Genomic DNA, 19,031 nt, shown 5'->3' on the forward strand with positions numbered 1-19,031 from the left:
AGTGGGGGTTATTTATATCAAGCACCTAGCAGCCCCAACTGAGACCAGGGCCCCGTTGAGGCAGGTGCTGCCTAACAGACAGTAACTTGGCTCCTTGTCCGAAGAAGCTTACAGTCTAAACAGATAACACAGACAAAGGGCAAAAGGAAGTCCCCAAGGTCACACCATAGGTCAGTGGGAGAGCCAGGGTCTCTGGGATCCTAGTCCAGTGCCCGATGGACTGGCCACCCCTGCTTTCCTATGGGAGTGGAAGATGCTCAGAACTTCTCAGAAGAACTTCTTCTTTGCTCCTAGCTCTGTGAAAGCCACAACATCCCAGCGAAATTCCACACCAACAGTGGGTGTTTCTGTCCCTCCAGATCAGGGTGTTTTGCAACCCAGAAATGTCACCTGTCACCCAACCTCCACCAAAAACACTCCTGCTGAAATCTCAGGCTTTCAAACGATTTTTGATCTGAGCTTGTTTGAGTCGGGAATCAAATTTCACGTTCAAAAATTTGCAAAGGAAAATTTAATATGTTGTTTTTCTCCCTGCTTGTCATGAGGTGATTCGTTAAGTCAGTCGATCTAAAGCTCCTGTCTGGCCCCCATGACTGAAGTATCTCGACACCTCACAGTCTTTAAGATATTTATTCCTCCCCCACCCCCCAGCCTCCCTGGGAGGTAGGGCAGTTCTAGATCAGATTACCTTGGAGGCACCGTCTTTTGGTTCTGTGTCTGTACAGCACCTAGCACAGTGGGGTCCTTGTCCCTGATGGGGCTCCTCAGTGCTACAAATAAATAATAATAATTATATTAGCTACGTTCTACAGATGGGGAACTGAGACACAGAGACACTAAGGCCAAGATCCTCAAAGGTATTTAGGTGCTATTGATTTCCATGGGACTTAGTTGCCGACATACATTTGAGGATCTGAGTGACTTGTCCAAGGCCAAACAGGAAGTCTGTGGCAGAGCAAGGAACTAAACCTGGAGTTTTCCAATCCCAGGCTAGTGCCCTAACCATTGGGCTAGCATCCCTTCTCATGTATGGTCACTAACCACCCCTACTGCAGGTCAGAAGTCTGCAAATCTGAGACTTTCCTCCAGCAGAGGATCCAGTAATGGGTCTAACCATCATGCAAACGGCCACCATTTCGCCTTCGCTGCCCACAAAATCCTTCTCCATTCTGTCATCACAACTCTGCCCTTTCGCAAGCGCCGCTCTCTCCGCTGTGGTGAATTTGGTGCATTGCAGGTTGATTAGATGAAAAACCGAGTGTCTCATCCCCAACCCTCTGCCAGTAAAACATCTTCATTAATTCTAGCCAAGCCACAAGGGGTGTGCCCCCTGCAGACGCAGCCCTGGGATGTCATCCCCTCTCTGCAGGGATCGGGCCAAATTCTGCTCCTGGCTATACCTGCACATGCCCATGGAAGTCACTTGGGAAGGTTGCATGGGATGCAAAGAGGGCAGAATCTGGATAATTGGCTGGTTGAATTGTCTTTGGAACCCCAGGTAGGTCAGATAGGAACAGAACCACGGCTGAGGACAACCACTGTCCCACTTGTGCCCCAGAGGAGGACAGTCCCCAGTCCTGCCAGTGCCTTAGAGGTAAGAAGAGGAGCGCATTCACTACTTGTCAGAGGTGGAGAAGGAAGGTCGGCCCACCTACCAGCATCTCAGGGAGGGCGAGAGAAGCATAGATGGAGAAGGGAGATGGTCGGTGGGAGGCCTTTAATTTAGGGCCAGCTCAGCCTTTGTAGGCCCTTGAGATCTGTGGGGTCAGAGCCCTCACACACCTGAGGCTCACCCCCTTGGTCCGTCCTCCCACAGACTCAGCGGAACAATACACCAATGTGCTCTCCGCTGTCAATGCAGCCCGGCAATGCCCACGCGTGTCAGCACGGGGAGATTCATTAACTCCAGGGAGGAAAACTCAGGCTGGCTTATTAATATCTGTATTTATCAAGTATTAATGCTAACAGCCTAGAGGACGATAAATCAGCATCACTGGGGAGGGCTGTGCTTCCGCTGGTCGATCAAGGAGTTTGTGACGAGGAAGATGACACCTGGATCTCAGAGGGAACTGGGTCTCCGGAGCTGGCTTCAGAGCGGCAGCTGGTTTGTGACAAATAGAAACTAATTATCTGTTTGAAAGAGGTGGGTGTGGGAAGGAGCGAGTGAAAGGAGGGAGCTCGCTGGAGGTGGCTCTGTGATAAGTGGTAGGCAAATTACAGCGAGGCTGCCTGTGCAGTAAGGGTGGTGATTTCAATGCACAGCACAGGTGAGGATTCTGCTCTCGCTTACCCCAGATCTGGAGGAAAGGCACTGACCCCACTGGAGTTACTTGAGATTCACAGCAGTGACTCCACTGACCACCACCCCGCCCGGAGTTACTCCAGATTCAGCAATGATTCCATTGGAGCTACTCCCGATTCACAGCAGTGACTCCACTGACCGCCACCCGCCCGGAGTTACTCCAGATTCAGCAATGATTCCATTAGAGCTTCTCCCGATTCACAGCAGTGACTCCACTGACCGCCACCCGCCCGGAGTTACTCCAGATTCAGCAATGATTCCATTGGAGCTACTCCCGATTCACAGCAGTGACTCCATTGGCTTCACTGGAGTTATTCCAGAGTCCGAACAGTGGATCCATAGGAGTTTCATAGATTCATAGATTCTAGGACTGGAAGGGACCTCGCGAGGTCATCGAGTCCAGTCCCCTGCCCTCATGGCAGGACCAAATACTGTCTAGACCATCCCTGATAGACATTTATCTAACCTACTCTTAATGATTCTGGAGTTACTCCAGAATGATCCCAGTCACTCCAATAACTTCAGTGGAATTACTCTGGATTTACATCCGTGACTCCATTGGAGTTACACTAGATTTAAACCACTGACTGCAGTGGAGTTACTACACATTTACTCACTGACTGCTGTGGGGTTACTCTAGATTCATACCAGTGATTCCACTGAGTTCAGTGAATCAACAGATGAGCCAGGAATACAACTCCCACCATCTGGTCCCATGATCCAGCTACTCGACCACAGTTGTCCACAGCCCACAGAGCCTCTATGAGGGAACAAGACTGTTTTCACGTCCGAGACAAACACAAGGCTAATAATGATTCTGGAATAGGTATTCCAGTAAATTTCCAAGTGTAGACAAGCCCTCCATTGCTTTTCTCACAGGAGTGAGCACCCATGAGTTTCCAAAACTCTCACCCTGCAGGCTATTCAGAGTACCACTTGGGGACTCTATGTCCTGTCCTTAAAGCCTCACAGGGTGTGCCACATCTCTCAGGAAGGCAGCAATACAGTGGCTCTTAAATAATGGATGATACTTTCTAGTACAACCACCATTAAGTCTTGCGCACTCTCCAGATGAGAAGTGTAGGCTTTGCAGAGGGTGTGGGACTCACAGCGTCGTGTCTGGGGCTGTATCCTTGCAGGGAAGAAGGCTGTGTTTTCTTTGCAGCACCTTGTTAACTACCCTGGGAATAGATGCCCTTTGAAATGAGGGGAGAGCTGCTTTTATTTGATTTCCTCTCTATATATTTTCTCTGTCTGTCCCCCGTGCCTCCTTGGAAGCCGATGGTGTTCTCTGTCTAACATGAGGCTGTGTGTGTGTGTGTGTGTGTTTCCTGGAGTGCCAGCTCTGTCAACAGCAACAATAGCTCTTTGCATCAGGCGTTTAAACAACTTTCCCTGAGCAAAATTATTCTTTTGTCGTGTTTGGATGCACACTTGAACAGAGAGAGCTGATATCCTCACAGGGAACACACACACCTCGGCACTACCAAAAGCAACGCACTTGGGGCTAAGCAGTGAGAAAACTCCTAGGGACGACGGGCCAGATCTTCAGCTGGTGGAAATCAGCCTGGCTCCATGATATTCTGGACATTTCCATTACCTGCCTGCCGATCCTCTTTCTCTCTAGCTGTCCCTGTGAACAGCAACTCATCCTCTGCTGTGATAAATGACTCCCTAGCCCCGAAATCCTTGCCTGGCTGGGTGAATCCAGCAGCATAAATGCTGCCCTTCAGTCACTAGATGGCGTCAGACAGTTGTGCTTCTTGCAGCTGTACCGTCACCTTCTCTCCCTAAAAATGTGGGGGAATTTTAGGGAGAGAGAAACCCCGGCTCTGCCCACCCTTTTCCTAGCCAACTGCTGGCTTCCTGAGGGCCCCTACCGCTCCATCAGAAACCATCCCAGCCCCCGTGATGAAGATGTTTCCTTCAGAATCTACCCACCAATTTCCAGCTTATAGCTGGGTACCATCCAAATTAGGCTCCACTGGGGATTCCGGCCTCCAGCTACGTGTGCCCTGGGCAGGATTTAATTTGTGCCAAGGCTGAGCCCCGGCACCTCTAGGCTTAGCAGTTCACAGCTCCGGCACCTGTGAGCTTGCCACGTCAGTTATGAAAGTAAAAAAAAAATTGTGTGTATCCCTGGCACCTCTTACAAATTAAGCTCTGGCCCTGGGAGAAGCAGGGTGGGGCACACATCCATTCACTCCCTGGGCACTATGAGAGGGAGGTGCCAGCCCTGGTCTGGGGTAGAGGTACCCTGAAGAGGAGCTGTGTTCAGGACAAAGTCTGTCTCTTCTCTCCTGAGCTGGCTGTGTGCTGGCAAGGGCAGATCCTCCATCCTTTTCTGGGCCTGGCTCGGAGCCGTAGGAGGAGTCCCGAAAGACCATGTGGAAGGAATTCTTTGCCTCCCTGCAGCAAGGGCAGGGAGGGTCCATTCAGGTCAGACATGGGCGCATCTATACAACCAGCCCAGGAGAAACCCTGGGACTGGAAGGCAGCTTGGCACAGCAGGCGATCGGGGAGTCCTGAATTTGCTGTGAGACTGGGGCAGAGTCACTCCAGCCAAAATCGTTCCCTGATTTTGGATGCTGTAATCCAGACACCTGTGGGAGCCTGATTTTCTGAGGTGCGGAGCGTCTGCAGCTCCCATAGATGTTGATTGGAGTGGTGGGTGCCCAACACCTCTGAAAATCAGCCCCGCCATGTATCTCTTGCTGGGCATCCAAACACTGGGGACTCCAAGTCAATTGACATTGAAAATATGGGGTGAAATCCTGATCTCTTTGAAGCCAATGGCAAAACTCCCATTGACTTCAGTAGGGCCAGGATTGCACCTAAGGGCTTTAATCTCCCAGGGCCTCTTTTCTCCCATGTACAAAGGGGATTATATGAAAATTCCTGCCTCACTAGGGATGCTGTGAGCTTTTCAGGGGGCTAAGGTGCTCTGACAGCATTGCATAAACACCTAGACCCAGCTCATGTTTGCAGAGGGATTAGAACTTGTGTGAGCTCTGTTAACTGTGGGACAAGTTCCCCTCTAATTCAGGGTTGCTTTCGGCGCCGTTAAATGGAGCCATCTAGAGAACCACAGGCTGGGAAGGAATACGGAGATTGAAATGCCCTCTCTCTGCAGGAGAGGTGGTACAGGAGATCTGGCTCTGTTGCTGGAGCAGTGTATGAGAGAGAGAGAGAGAGAGGTTGCAATAGGCTAGCTCAGGACTGAAGCCAAGCGCAGAAGTATCTGCAGCTCTGATCCTTCACTGTTGAGTGCATCGCAGACAATTTATGTGTGTTTACAGATGAAAAAGCAAAAATAAAGCCAATGCCCTCTTAAACATTCTGTGCAGCGCTGCACTCTGCACTGATTCAAAATGTTTATAAACACGGAAGGTAATGTAATCAACTGCTGCAGCAAATACACCCCAGGTACGGGGCGGTGACAAGAGTGTCAAATGCGCTCCCCATGTAGAGTGACAGAGCTCTGCTGCGGGCCGTTCACAGAACAAAAGCAGCTGCAAAAGCCCAGTGAGAAATGCTTTAAAGAGCAATTTCTTTTCCCCTTTCAGTCCCTCTGGCCATAATCATCAGCATAATATGACATCATCCATGTCTATAGTGCCGTTCATGTCACAGTGCTCTGCAAACTACATGCACAGGGAACTGCTGGAAAGCTGTCACCTCAAGGGTGGGTGATGGCAAAGCATCATCTAATGCAGGAGAGGAAATTTTGCCAAAAGGTGCCAGGATCTGGGAATTACTGGGTGAAATTCTCTGGCCTGTGTTAGGCAGGAGGCCAGAGTAGATGATCCTAAATGGTCCCTTTTGGCCTATAGTCAATTCAAGCCCATAGTTCCGCAGGCTTTGTAATGTCTGCCCAGAGCAGAAAAGGGGTTAGTGTCTACAAAGGCGTAGCTGAATGGTTTCTCCCCTTCCCCCCTCCCGTGCGTGGACCCACGTTTCTCTGCTTCAGAGGGACAAACAGCTGAGTCTAACTATCATTCTATGATTCTAACGTGTGTTCCTATGACGCTGAGTCACAGAAAGTTCCCCTGCATGTGACGAAGGCCCAGAGCAGTGCTGTCTTCACTGAGGTCCGGCTCTCTGCCCGTGCAGCAGTCCTCTGTGTTGCTGATTGGCTAAGAGATTGTTGATCTGTCATACCTGTAGGAATTCATGCAGCTGGGGTCTGTCCCTATTGTTATGATAAACTTTGTCACTGGGCGTTTGTAACATCCTCGCCAGCTGTTTTCAGCCTATGATGTAGGCAGGGCTGGCTCCAGCATTTTTGCCGCCCCAAGCGGCGAAAAAAAAAAAAGCCGCGATCAGTGGCAGCTCTACCGCTGCCGCTTCAGTCTTTGGCAGCAATTCGGCGGCAGGTCCTTCCCTCCAAGAGGGACTGAGGGACCCACCGCTGAATTGCCGCCGAAGAGCCAGATGTGACATCCCTTTCCATTGGCCACCCCAAGCACCTGCTTGCTGTGCTGGTGCCTGGAGCCGGCCGTGGATGTAGGGAAGGCCCCAAATGACCAGTCTTCAGGCACTTTGAATCCCTCTCTTTCTCTGTGTCTGTTCTCTTGCTAGTGCAGACCTTAGCCACTACCAAATGTGTCCTCCTCAGAGCGAACCATCTAAGCCACTGCATCTGCTCTCACCCTGGTAACTGTCGCTAAGGATTTTGGGAGTTGCACCAGATGGGATCTGGTTGCAAAAGGCTGCCTGTAGAGTCAGCATCCATGAAAAAGTCCTGGATTAGTTCGATGCACCCTCAGCTGACGTGTGGCCGGCGATTTGTCACTGCGCTGCAGGGAGCCTGTCCATTCCCAGCCAAATGTTGCATGCTTTAATTGCAATTTCAAGAACATTAGTTGCATGACAACTTATAAAAGAGTGGGCCAAGTGACTATGGTATTGCTAGTATCTGGGCCTAGGCCAGACCCCACAAGGAAAGCTGGACTCGTGTCACAGGAAAAGCTCTGATTTGGTGAGTGGCTCCCACCTAACATGAATGGCTCCTTTCTACCATCTCTTTAGAGTCCCTGTACATTCAGTGGCAAAGATCACTTCCAGGTGGGATTGGAGAGCTGTTTTCCTTGCTAGGTTTCAGGTCACTGATAACACAGATTCATTTTTCTCTTTGTCTTTAGTGAAATGTACCTAGAGCTATTTATTAATAGGGACAGAGCCTTTGTAGGTTTCTCTAACCTGGGGCTTGTGCTCCTGTTCTAACTTGAGTTAACGAACATGATTACGAATACTAGTCTAGACGCTCCACAAAAGATTGTTCCACAACACAAACAGTTGTGATATACCCTAGCCTAAACTCTTGGGTTACCTCAGTCGGCTAAATTGAAGTAAGAGGGGAGAAGGGAGATTAAACTGCATCTACATTAGGGAAAAGGCCCTGGTGAGATTGGGGCTAGCTAGCGTGGGTTAACTAAGCCTGACCGCCTTTCCTAATGTAGACAAACCATTCACACCCTCCAGCTCCAAAATCACTTGAACTAAAGAAGAGTCATGACTGTCTACAGGCCTGTTAGCAGTATAGTAACTATGCCCCACAGTTAAGCAGTTCTGATTCCATGCCCGTAGGGGGCAGTGGCGCATAGACACACTCCCTAGTTCATTGCAATACACAGTGGCACCTCAGAGAAGCGTGCCTCATTTCTGTGCCTTTAACCTTAAAGCGTGATGGATGCTCTAAAAATACCTGGCTAAATTAAAGAGCGTAGACAGACCGGGCATGATTTTCAAGGGTTCTGAGCACCTGTTGCGTGCACTACCTTCTACTGGAGTTGTGTGTGCTCAGTAGCGCTTGAGAACCAGGCCCATACTTGTGTTACTTGGGAATAAAACTTTTTCTTTCTTTCCTTCTTTCTTTCTTTGGCCTGGTCTACCCTGTGGGGGGATCAATCTAAGATACGCAACTTCAGCTACGAGACTAGCGTAGCTGAAGTCGACGTATCTTAGATCGACTTAGATTGACTTACTTCGTGTCCTCCCGGCGCAGGGTTGACGGCCGCCGCTCCCCCGTCGACTCCGCTTCCGCCTCGCACCCTGGTGGAGTTCCGGAGTCGACAGGGGAGCGCGTTTGGGGATTGATTTATTGCATCTAGACGAGACGTGATACATCGATCCCTGATAGATTGATCACTACCTGCTGGGGGTAGTGTAGACATATCCTTTCTTTCTTTCTTTCTTTCTTTCTTTCTTTCTTTCTTTCTTTCTTTCTTTCTTTCTTTCTCCCACAACTTTAAAAGCCCATACAGAAAGCTCTAAGTGCCCTACTAATTAATTTGACTTACAAATGATAAGCACCCAGCAGCAAAATAAAATTAAAAGATCTAAGTTATGATGCTGTGAAATGTGAGGTGACGATCTCTACAAGTACCTATATGGGGAAGCAAGTTAAGAACATAAGAACGGCCACACTGGCTTAGACCAATGGTCCATCTAGCCCAGTATCCTGTCTTCCGACAGTGGCCAATGCCAGGTGCTTCAGAGGGAATGAACAGAACAAGGCATTTTCAAGTGATCTATCCCTTGTTGTTCACTCCCAGTTTCTGGCAGTCAGCAGTTTAGGGACACCCGAAGCATGGGGTTGCACCCTGATCATATTGGCTAACAGCCAATGATAGATCTATCCTCCATGAACTTGACAGTAGACTGCTCTTTAATCTAACAGAAAAAGGCAACATGAGATCCAATGGCTAAAAGATGCGGCTAGACAAATTCAAACTAAAATTAAGCTACACCTTTTTAACAGTGAGGTAGTTAACCACTGGAACAACTTACTATCACCTGTCCATCCACCACCACTTGTCTTTAAATCAAGACTGGTTATCTTTCTATCATGTATGCTGTAGATCAGGCAGAAGACCTAGGCTTGGTGCAGAAATTACTGGATGACGTTTTCTAGCCGGTGCTACAGAGGAGGTCAGACGAGATGATCCTAATGGTCCCTTCAGGCCTTGAAATCCATGAATCTATTAGCTAAACCTCATTACTACGTAATAACCTTCATTATTTTCAAACAAACCTTGTATTTGGCTAATCCGCTTGGTTACAGCACTGTCCAACCTTCCCTTGAATGGCAATTAGCTTCACTGGGAAGAAAAAAAGGAAAGGGGTGTTGAAAGAGTCCTTGGAGGTATCTTTTTATAGCTTCCGCCTTTCCACTCACCATTGTATGCAATATCCTTCCCTACTGATTCTGTCCTTTTCTGTTTGCCAAGCATTGATTTGTTCCTGTGTTGTTTCTAATGGAGCTTGAAATCAACATGACTTTGTTGTTGTTGTTGTTGTTCGGCACATCTTTGTTTGAGACTCAGCAACCTTGTTGATGCCAGTGCAGCTTGAGGTCTAGGGTTTGTTGGTTAAATACTGAGTTAGCAGAGGGACCTTTAAAAGCAGAAAACATTGTTTTTCTCTAGGTCCTATATTCAAGGGTCATTTTAAAAAAGTACATACATGCAAAAAATGCTAATTCTGAATCAGCATGTCTACATATAGATATACACACAAAATATGTTCAAAGCATGGCCTTTGTTTACATTGCACATTGTCTAGGTCCTACATAAACAAGGGACGTTTATAAAAGTATGTGTGTGTATGTGTGTATATACATAAACCAATTATGAGGTATGGTGGCCAGTGGCTTGACTGCAATCTCAGAGGTTGTGGGTTTGAGTTTTGCTTAATCACACACTAAATCTCACCTCCAGTCCACCCAGCTGCAAAGTAGGCACCTGATCCATTGGCTTAGGGAAGTCAAAAGCAGTCAGATATGATGCCAGCTGTGCCACTCCTTCTATACCATTGGCTATGGAAACGGTTGCACCCTAAACTGCATCCCTCTGATGAGCTATCTCTGGCTGGGGGCAGACTTCTACTTGTTACCAATAGTACAAGTTTGCCTTTATCATCCAAGTGCTTTGCAGTTGTTAATGAAGTCTCACAACTGGGCCAAATGAAAGAAAGCTGGAGATTTAGATATTGCCCAGTCCCTCACCCCCACAGTGCAGCCCTACCCTCCACTGAGGTGACAGGGGCTATTATTTCAAGCACAGACAGGCATATAATACTTGGTTCACATGTTCAGGCGTTCCTCTGTATCCATGAGGGCTAAAACCATAGTATTCTGATTTCATCCCGTGACTCCACGAGCTGGAAACCTTGTCCTGTAGCCTTCATCCAACCCCTTTGTAAAGCAAATCCCTATCATGGTTATCCCCTTTGTACAGATAGATAAAATGGGGCCCAGGGACTCTCAGCCATGAAAACCAGATCATTGTATTACTTATCCATCATTCCAGTCCGCTCCCAGAAGAGCTTGTAGTCTAAATGGACAGGACAGGCTATGGATGCTGGACGAGGGAAACAATATACAAGGGAAATGCTTGAGGTGAAGGCGGGCATGTGTGGGTGAACCCAGGAATCCTGACTCCCAGGCCCCTGGTCCCACTACTCAAGAACCCCGGTCCCATGGGATGACTGCAGGGATTAAATATGCCAGACCAGGACAAACAGTGGGTCCGGCGCTGCAGATCTTCCCGGAGTGTGTGTGTGTGTGGGGGGGGAGTTATCCAGTTGAAACTAGTGGGCTAATGGTGCCTTAGCAGGATCGGGACCAGACTGGCTGAGTACTGGGCTGGGACCATGTTAAATCTGCCTTTCCCGGTGGGCGCAGCCACTTGAACTAGGTGCTAATTTTTAGGGGGGGAGGGGGGAGCCCTAAAAAAACCGAGCCAGAGCCCGGTCTGCGAGTGTGGGGCGGCTGCAGGCCACGGCTGGGCGGCTGCTGCCGAGGCGTGGGGGGCCTGGAAAGGGTTAAGGCTGAGCCCTCCTCCTGCTTTACATGGGCTGACATCACGGCGGAGGAGCGGGGTTACGGATCCGGAGCCGCGCCAGTGTGTGTCTGCGCGTTCCATTGTTACAGATCAGAGACCAGAAGGGAGGGACCCGCTTTTCCCGTGCTGATGCTCCAAGGAGACTCCAGTTCTTTCCCCCAGCCGCCGCCGCAGCAGCAAAATCTCGGTGCCAAAGAGTCCCCCGGCCGCCAGCCCGCTCTCTCCCGCTCTCGGTGCCCGGGGACTGCCTCCCCTCTGCTCCTGGAGGAGAGAAGCAAAGACATGGAGCTTTGCAACTTGCACCAAGCTGGGACCATCTGATCGCAGCAGCAACGTGGACTGGAAATTAACCAGCCCTTTCCCCCTCTTTGCAAAGCCCGGCTGGGCGGCGGGGGAAGAGACCCAGCCTCCTGCGCGGTTGCATTGGGATTTGTTCCCCGGTGAAGGGCTCCGACCTGCCCCCAGGGTCCGGAGGGGGAGGCGGTGAAGGGGAGCATGACCTGCCCTCCGCCTGGTTCCAGGGAGCGGCGGTGCTAAGGGGGGACGCCAGGCGCCCCGGGAGAGAGCTCTGCCCCTGAGGACGTGGTCGCCGGAGGAAGGAGGAGAGCTGCCCGCTGGAAAAAAAAAAAAAAAAAAAAAAGCCGGGTCCGGGTTCCCGCTTGGAGCTCTTTTTGCAGCCCCAGAAGGGAGGCTGTCCGCGACAATCGGTGGATTTTTAAGGGGCCCCTCCAGCTTTGTGTGGTGCACTCGATATTTATTGCCCCGGCCTAGGTTGGGTTTGTATTTTCCTTTGCAATTTTTTTTTTTGGAAGGGGGGCGGGGTGCAACCCCAAGCCAACAGCTCGCCTGAACCCCGGCGCCGCTCCCGGTCTGTTTGACTCAGGAACTCTGATGGCTCCGCGGCGGCAGTCGAGATGCCCTGGGTGCTGGTGGACTACTGGAGTTTGCTTGCTGGTGGCTTCCCTCTTACCAGGTGAGCGACGGGCATCGGCGGTGCCCAGCCCCATCCTCCCAAGGGCACGGCTCCCTGGCAGCAAGGATGTGGGGGGTGGGGAGGCTGCTGTGGGGCGAAGGGAAGTTGGAGGTGAATAGGGTGGGGGTGCTGCTGGGGTGGGAACGCTGTTTCCTTTTTTGCCCAGCTTTGGAGCCGATGTGAAGGCATCTGCGTGGGTATCTGGGGGTGCCGCATGGGAGGGAGCGGGCGGGGGGAGCCTGGCAAAACGGGCCGATCTCATTTTGCCTGTAAAACAACAACAGGATGATTTGTTTTGGCAGCAGCCGGGCTCCAGTGTCCCAGGCGCTGGGGCGCTGTGTTTGCTTGTTGGCGCTCGCAGCGTCTGGCGCTGCCAGGCTTCCCAGAAAAGGGCTGGGCGAGGCGCACAGCTGTTTGGGGCGCGCTCGCTCGCCAGCCCCCCACTTTTCGACATGGGTGGGAAGCCCCCGCTGCGTTATCCCGCAGCCAAGAGATGCTTTGGGGGTTCCGTTTCCGGAGGGAACTTCCCCCCGCTGCACGGGTCACGGTGCCGAGCCGCTCCTGGGGCCTGATTCGGATCCCGGGGCCAGGTGGGTCGAGACAGAACCACTCCACTGAAGACTCACCCCGCGTTACCGCTGGTGCAAGTGGGAGGAGAACCGGCCCGGGGGCAGCGGTTTGCCAGGCGTGGCTTGGTTCTGCCCCCTTCTCCCCTGGTCTTTAGGGCAGTTCATAGGCTGACACACTTTTCAAATGGCTCTGGCTTGCGCCTGCCGCAGCACCAAACGGGTTAATGTAAATCCGGGGTCCTGCAAAGAAAACAAAAGATGACGGTCAGTTTAGCACTCGGATGGGGCAGGGACAGTCCCGGTGCATTGTGCTTGCGTTTGGGAGGCAACTGCAACAGATAACCTCTTTCAGGGCTTAGCTCCTTGTGCCTGGGCCTGGGAGTGCAGGTGCCAGCGCCCCATTGCCTGCCCTTCCCCAGGAGGTGCGTGCTGCAGAGGGAGGGAGGCTTGCAGCTGGGGAGGCAGGAGGAGCTGGATCAGAGGTGGGTGTTTTAAAAGGGGGGAAAGGCAGAGGGCCGGATCAGCAGCTGGCCACAAGCACCCAGGACCTGTCTCCACTGGAGAGCATCAGGGATGGGCAAACCCGGAGACTGGCCAGCTCAAGGGATGTGGGAGACTGCTGAAGGCCTGGTGCTGAAAGTCAGGAGTCCAGAGAGGATCTGCCAAGGGTGGAGAGTCCAGGGGAAAGGGAAGCTGGATCTGTCCCTCCTTATCCCCCTGCCTGGGAGGAAAAGGAGCTGGTTGTGCATTGCAGAGGAATAAGGTGATGGGTGAAAACAGCCTGGGGCTCTTATACAGGTCACTGTTCTCCACTATTCCTCCAGCCAGGTGGATTGGCTGTTTTAAGAGCCGCTCTGAGCTGTGGCTTCTTGCAGGAAACAAGCTCAAACTTTGCAGGAAATCATGTGCCGTGGATGCCCTTGGAGATTTTCCATTCAGGGCATTGGCTAGGTCACGCTCCCCACACACAGCCAAAAAGTACTGGAGATGGAATGAGTCTGCAGGGGCAGAGGGATGAGTGGTTTGCTCTTGCAGCCACTGTGATTAATAATTTATCCCTCAAATCACCACTGAAGCGTAGGAATTGCCTTAGCAAAACACAATTGCTCTGTCTCTTCATTGCTTCAGTTTCTGTCCTGCCACCCCTATGCTAGACGAGACTAGTGCTCCATCTAATCAGTATCCTGCTTCCTGCTATACTTAAGGGTCCATGGGAAGTCCCATCTCCTGCCATATTGCAATAGGTCAGTGCTCTGTCTACTCTGCTATCCCTCCTCCGTCTCTCCTGGAGCCTACCAGTGGCCGAGTCTGGTAGCCTGGCTCTGATTTGCAGAGAGAAATGTACAGTCAACTCCGCAACGCTTTGGCGATATAGTCCTTCCTGACCCCTGCTGGTGACTGCTTTGTGCCCTGAAGCATGGGTGGTAGCAGGTAGGAGTCCCAGCCAGAGATGAGGGCTCAAGGGGGCTAGATGCTGTACAGAAACAGAACAAAAAGATGGTCCCTGAGCCTCAAGGAGCTTATGGATCTTACTAAACTGCTCACCTCAGCAACATCGGTTCACAGTGAGTTCTGCAAGGGAGTGAGACGTTACATTTAAAAGCTGGAGAGCGTGTGCATGAAGCTATCCATATATAGCCACTGAGAGCTAGAGAGGCAGAGGTGTCAGGGAAAAGACAGGGAGAGATGGAGAACACAGAATGAAGCTTTTTTTCACTCCTCTGGTCAAAAAAACAAATAAAAAAAAAATAACCCACTTTGCTGAAGAGAATGGTATGGGACCCAGGAAGGATGCAATGAAATCAGGAGGCAATTTTAGCCTTTCCCTGCATTCCTCTGCTTCTGTCAGACCTTTAATGCTCATCTGTTCAGTGCAGATTTTTTTTTGTTCCTCTCCTGTGTACATTTCCCTCCCCTTCCCCCTCTTCTTATAATGTTAGCTTTGTCTTATAAGGAGATAAAAGTTCCTTGCCATAAAAAGCCATAAGAAGTCCCTTATAAAAATCTGTTTCACAAATTGTCTTTAATGCAATTTGCTCAATCGCCCATAACGGATTCAATTCAGGGCTCCTGCAGTCTACCATGCAAATCTGCTTTCCTGTCCGTTTGGAGCCATTACCAGGTATCGTGTCAGGCTGTGGTGTACAGCTTCAAAGATGTTAATGGGAATCAGCCTATTCAAAACCATAGGGAGCTGGAGAAGAAAGATCTTAAGCAGCTGATTTTCAGAGGCTGGGAACAGTTGTGATTCAATTTATGTTTAAGAAGCACTAATGCGCTATCTGTTTATCTGCCATGGAAATTGGTGCCATTTGGGCCACTGCCAGTCTTGTGGTTGGTATGGGTGACTTGGCACCAGAAGATCTGGTTTCTATTCCCAGTGCTGCTACAGGCTTTCCTGTGGGACCTTTGGCAATTCCCTTCTCTTAAGTTGGGACAGTAATACTTCTTGAGTTCATAGTGGGGCCGGCATAGCTTGGTTTGTAAGGTGCTTTGAGATCCTCAGATGGGAGGTGCTATAGACATGCCTGATGGCAATTTGCAACTTCAAAGTACTTTGATGATCACTGACTAAGTCACACCAAAGTTATAGTGGCCTGGAGGCCTTAGGTCAGATGTGAGACTTCACTGCAATTCAAGGGGAAATTTCCTTTCCAAGGAGATTGCACAGCCTTCAGGAGAATCCGTCATCAGACCATTCACAATGCCCAAGCTGTATATCTGTGTTAGAGGCCAAAGGAGACTGGTCCATATTATGGTCTGAAGAGCAGCTATAATATCATGAAGCATCTGCTAAAAGGCTGACGTTTGCAAACATCGCATTCATTGGTCAGATTTTTTTCTTCTGTGCACTCCTGCAGCATGACAACAACTGGATCAGACTATTTTGGGAAGTGAGCGTGTGTGTTTTGCGGCTGTTTTCTCATTAAATATCGCTAGTGCACTGGAACTTACCGACCAAGTTTTGGCCTGGAGTGAATTTATGGGCGTGTGTGTGTGTCACCAGGGGTTGGGTGTTCCAACTGGAATTGGAGCCGACCCAGCTGACCCGAGTTCAACTAGCCCGGCTACTCTGCGGTTACCGCATGGTGGAAACCACTTTTGACTACTGGTTAGAGCGGGGGGGACCAGGGAACAAGACTCCAGGCTTTAATTTCCAAGCTCTGCCTCTGAGTCTGCATGACTGTAGGGTGAGCCTCTTCGCCTCCTTTTGCCTCAGTTGCCCCGATCTGGATAATGGGGTTATAATAATCACCAGTCTCACCGGGGTGTTAAAATTAATGGGAAAGCATTGGCAAACGCTATGGGAGCTGCAAAGCAGGATTAGGAAGAGAGGACATGATGGGATACTCATCTCAGAACAATGCAAGGGGCATCGCTAACCAGTGGTTAATAGCGTAAGTGGGCATTGGCAGGGTCCAGCAGCCTTTTCCTCATGGCTGGCTCTCCCTCAGGCTTGATCGTTCCAGCTGGCACCAGCCTAGTTTCCAGGGAGGCACTGGGTAGCTGAGAACTATCCTTCGGGCACCTCTCACTCCTGAGTTGAGTCACACCGGGAACCGGGTGAGCCAGCTCCAGTGACCTGCTTCCCAGCCCCAGATGAGCAGGTGGCCCCCTCAGCGGCCTCCCTTTCGCTCTCCTGTTGGAGTGAGTGCATAGTCAGTCAGATGGGCGTGGTGTCTAAACCTAGATAGAGAGATGAGATAAAGAAGGAGGAGGATGCTGGGGTGGAGCAGAAGCGACTGCCCCCTCCTCAGTGACCTGTCCTTGCTGTAGCCTAGGGAGATTCACTCATCTCTAAACGCACTGTGTCATTGCAATCGGCAGCAGCCAGGCCTGGGGGAAGGGGCAGCTATATAGTGAGGCGCACAGCACGGAGCAGAGGGAGAGATGGCCCTCTGGGACACAGAGCAGTAGGAAGGAGGCTGTCCATGGAGCTTTGCAGGGATGAGTTTGCAAGTCCTCAGGTGGACACACAAGACCCCTTGACTTTCTCTAGCAAATGGCAGCCATGCACGCTTCCATCTTGCTAAGTTGTTGCTCTTCGGTCAGAGCAGCTCTTCTTTGATCTCGTTGGGCCAATGAAGATTTCTGGCTTTAGCTGCCCCTGCCGTGGCTGTCTCTCCTGCTGTCCTGTGGTGGGAGCCCCCACATGGGCTTGTCCTGAGCCCCCACCCTCCACTGGGAATTCCTCCTGATCAGGAGAGGATGTTTGGGAGAATTTCCTTCAAAGGGGCCCACTCCCTGGGGTAATGAGATTTGGGTCAGTGTGTTGCTCAGATGAGCTAAAGCTTGTAATGAAAGCAGACGAGATGGCGGTGGGAATCCTGCAAATACCCCCCAATAGCTATCCCGGGCTCATATGCCAAAGTGCTTTTTACCAGCCCTGCAGCGGTGACCCCATGAGAGTGGGTGCACACACAGACAAGTGTCTATGTGTGTATGTGTCTTTTCATGCTTGTGTGTATGCACATATGTACGTCTATGCAAGTGTGCGCACAATGGTATGTGTGCATGCCCTGTGGGTGTGCGTGTGTATCCAGGGATGTGGGCATGTTCAGAGGTGTGTGCATGTGTGTACAAGGGGTGTGCGCTGCCATGTCCGTGTGTCTTTCTGCACAGGCCAGTTGGGTTTGTTGGTACGAAGGGCACAGATGAAATCTAGGGAGGGGCAGATGGCTCCTAATCAAATAATGCCGTGAGAACTGTTCTCTTATTCAAATGCGTCAGCTTAGCTCTAGCCAGCTCCCCAGCTCATTGGTGGTTTGGTGCCGGGAGCCAGCGTGCAGTTTGCATCCTCTCCCCCGTCCCCTCTTAATGTCAGCCGAGAAACAGGTTTTGCTTGGTCACAGAGCCACACATTCAGTCCCTGCCCTCCCAGGGTCTCTCCGGCGGCAGTGAAAGCTCTGTAGCCCATATCACCTTTTCAATTGAAAACCCATCTAACTGAGGAAGGAAACCTCTGACAACTATATCCCCCCACTCCTCCTTAAGCTGCTTTTAAGCCCAGGCCCCTCTCCTGATGTCCAGCTAAGATGCCCATTGACCTGTCCTGGCAAAGGTTTTAGACCAGGTTAGGATGGGGCCTGCTCACTTTCTCATTGCTGCTGGGATGAAGGGAACCTCTCAGCTCTGGAGCAGAAAAGAAACTCCAGCCTTCGCTGCCGTAGAGGGAGCAGTGAGCTCCTTGAGTCAGCAGGTGAGAGCGCGCAGGGGTTAGTCAAACCTCCGTCCGTCCTTCCCCTGCCTCCCCAGTGGCTGAGTGACTCTTCCCATGTTTTAAGGGCCTGGCTTCCAAGCCTCGCAGCCACTGAATGCGCGCTTGTCACAGACACAAACTGCGGGTGAAGCAGGGAGCGATGCTTGCACATGCCGAGCCCAGTGGGTACGTACCCTGTCGCTGCCCGTTTTACGTGCACCAATCCGCGTTATGGGCGCATGTGCCTGACTCTGGGGCTGCATTGCAGGTGATCTGGGGGATGGAGTGTGGCAGTTTAACCCCTATACTTTCTTTGCAATTGCTTTTCTCTTCCTCTTCATCTCAGGGGCTGGTTCAGCCCGTTGGCACAGGCTGGTCCCAGAGGGGTTGCAGCAACTGCTCTGCTCTGCTGCTACTGAAAGGCTTTTAAGCAGTGAGCAGTGAGTGATTCTGTTGGTAGGACAGGGGTGTCAGCCATCTCTCTCTTCTTCCCTCTTTCCCGATGCTCTGCCCTGGCATGGCTGAAGCTCCCTGCTCTCTCTGTACCACGAGGCAGCGGACTTTGGAACAGGGGCTCAGCCTCTGCTGTGAATGGGTTGCTTGACACCAGATGAGGATCTGACTCACAGGTTCCTACCCTTCCAGATCCCACTGGAAGGGGAATGGTCTGTATTAGGGATACCTCCCCCTTACAAGACGTCCCTTCTGATGCTGTCGCTCAGTGAGGTATATATTCCCCTCCCTCCAGACAATATTTGGGTGGGGGACACTCTTGTTATCAGCGAGATCCAGGCAGAATGCAGATGAGCCTCATCCCACCCCAAGTGCACCCCGAGCCTACACTCCATCACGGCTTGACATTCCATTCCTGGGCCCTCCAACACGGGTCTACCACCCCAGACCTATGGTGCCCACTGAGATTCCATCCTCCCCTCCTTCCACATGCTTGATGCTCCAGGACACAGCTCCAGCAAGGGGGCAGGGGCAATGGTCTTTCTGCACCTTGTCCGCTAGGCTCTGCCTCGCTCTCCCACTCTGCTCCAGACCCTCCCGTTGCTCCTACCCTACACACCGTGGCTTGGAGCCAGTCCCGGTCAAGGATGTTTTCAGTGGCTCTTTGAATTCTCATCAGCCATATGGG

The 19,031-nt window shown here is 51.2% G+C and overlaps 1 protein-coding gene across 5 annotated transcripts in view; it reads left to right on the forward strand.

The window, feature by feature from the left end:
• Positions 1-11,247: 11,247 nt before the first annotated feature.
• NECTIN1 (nectin cell adhesion molecule 1) overlaps positions 11,248-19,031 on the forward strand; it is a 159,020-nt gene continuing 151,236 nt past the window's right edge. For all 5 annotated transcript variants that reach the window (XM_054004837.1, XM_054004840.1, XM_054004842.1 and 2 more), the window contains exon 1: positions 11,248-12,121. In XM_054004837.1, the coding sequence (XP_053860812.1) occupies positions 12,040-12,121 (82 nt within the window). In that variant the 5' untranslated portion in view covers positions 11,248-12,039. The remainder of the gene's footprint in view (positions 12,122-19,031) is intronic.

This window comes from Malaclemys terrapin, chromosome 15 (assembly GCF_027887155.1).
Source record: "Malaclemys terrapin pileata isolate rMalTer1 chromosome 15, rMalTer1.hap1, whole genome shotgun sequence".
NCBI lineage: Eukaryota > Metazoa > Chordata > Testudines > Emydidae > Malaclemys > Malaclemys terrapin.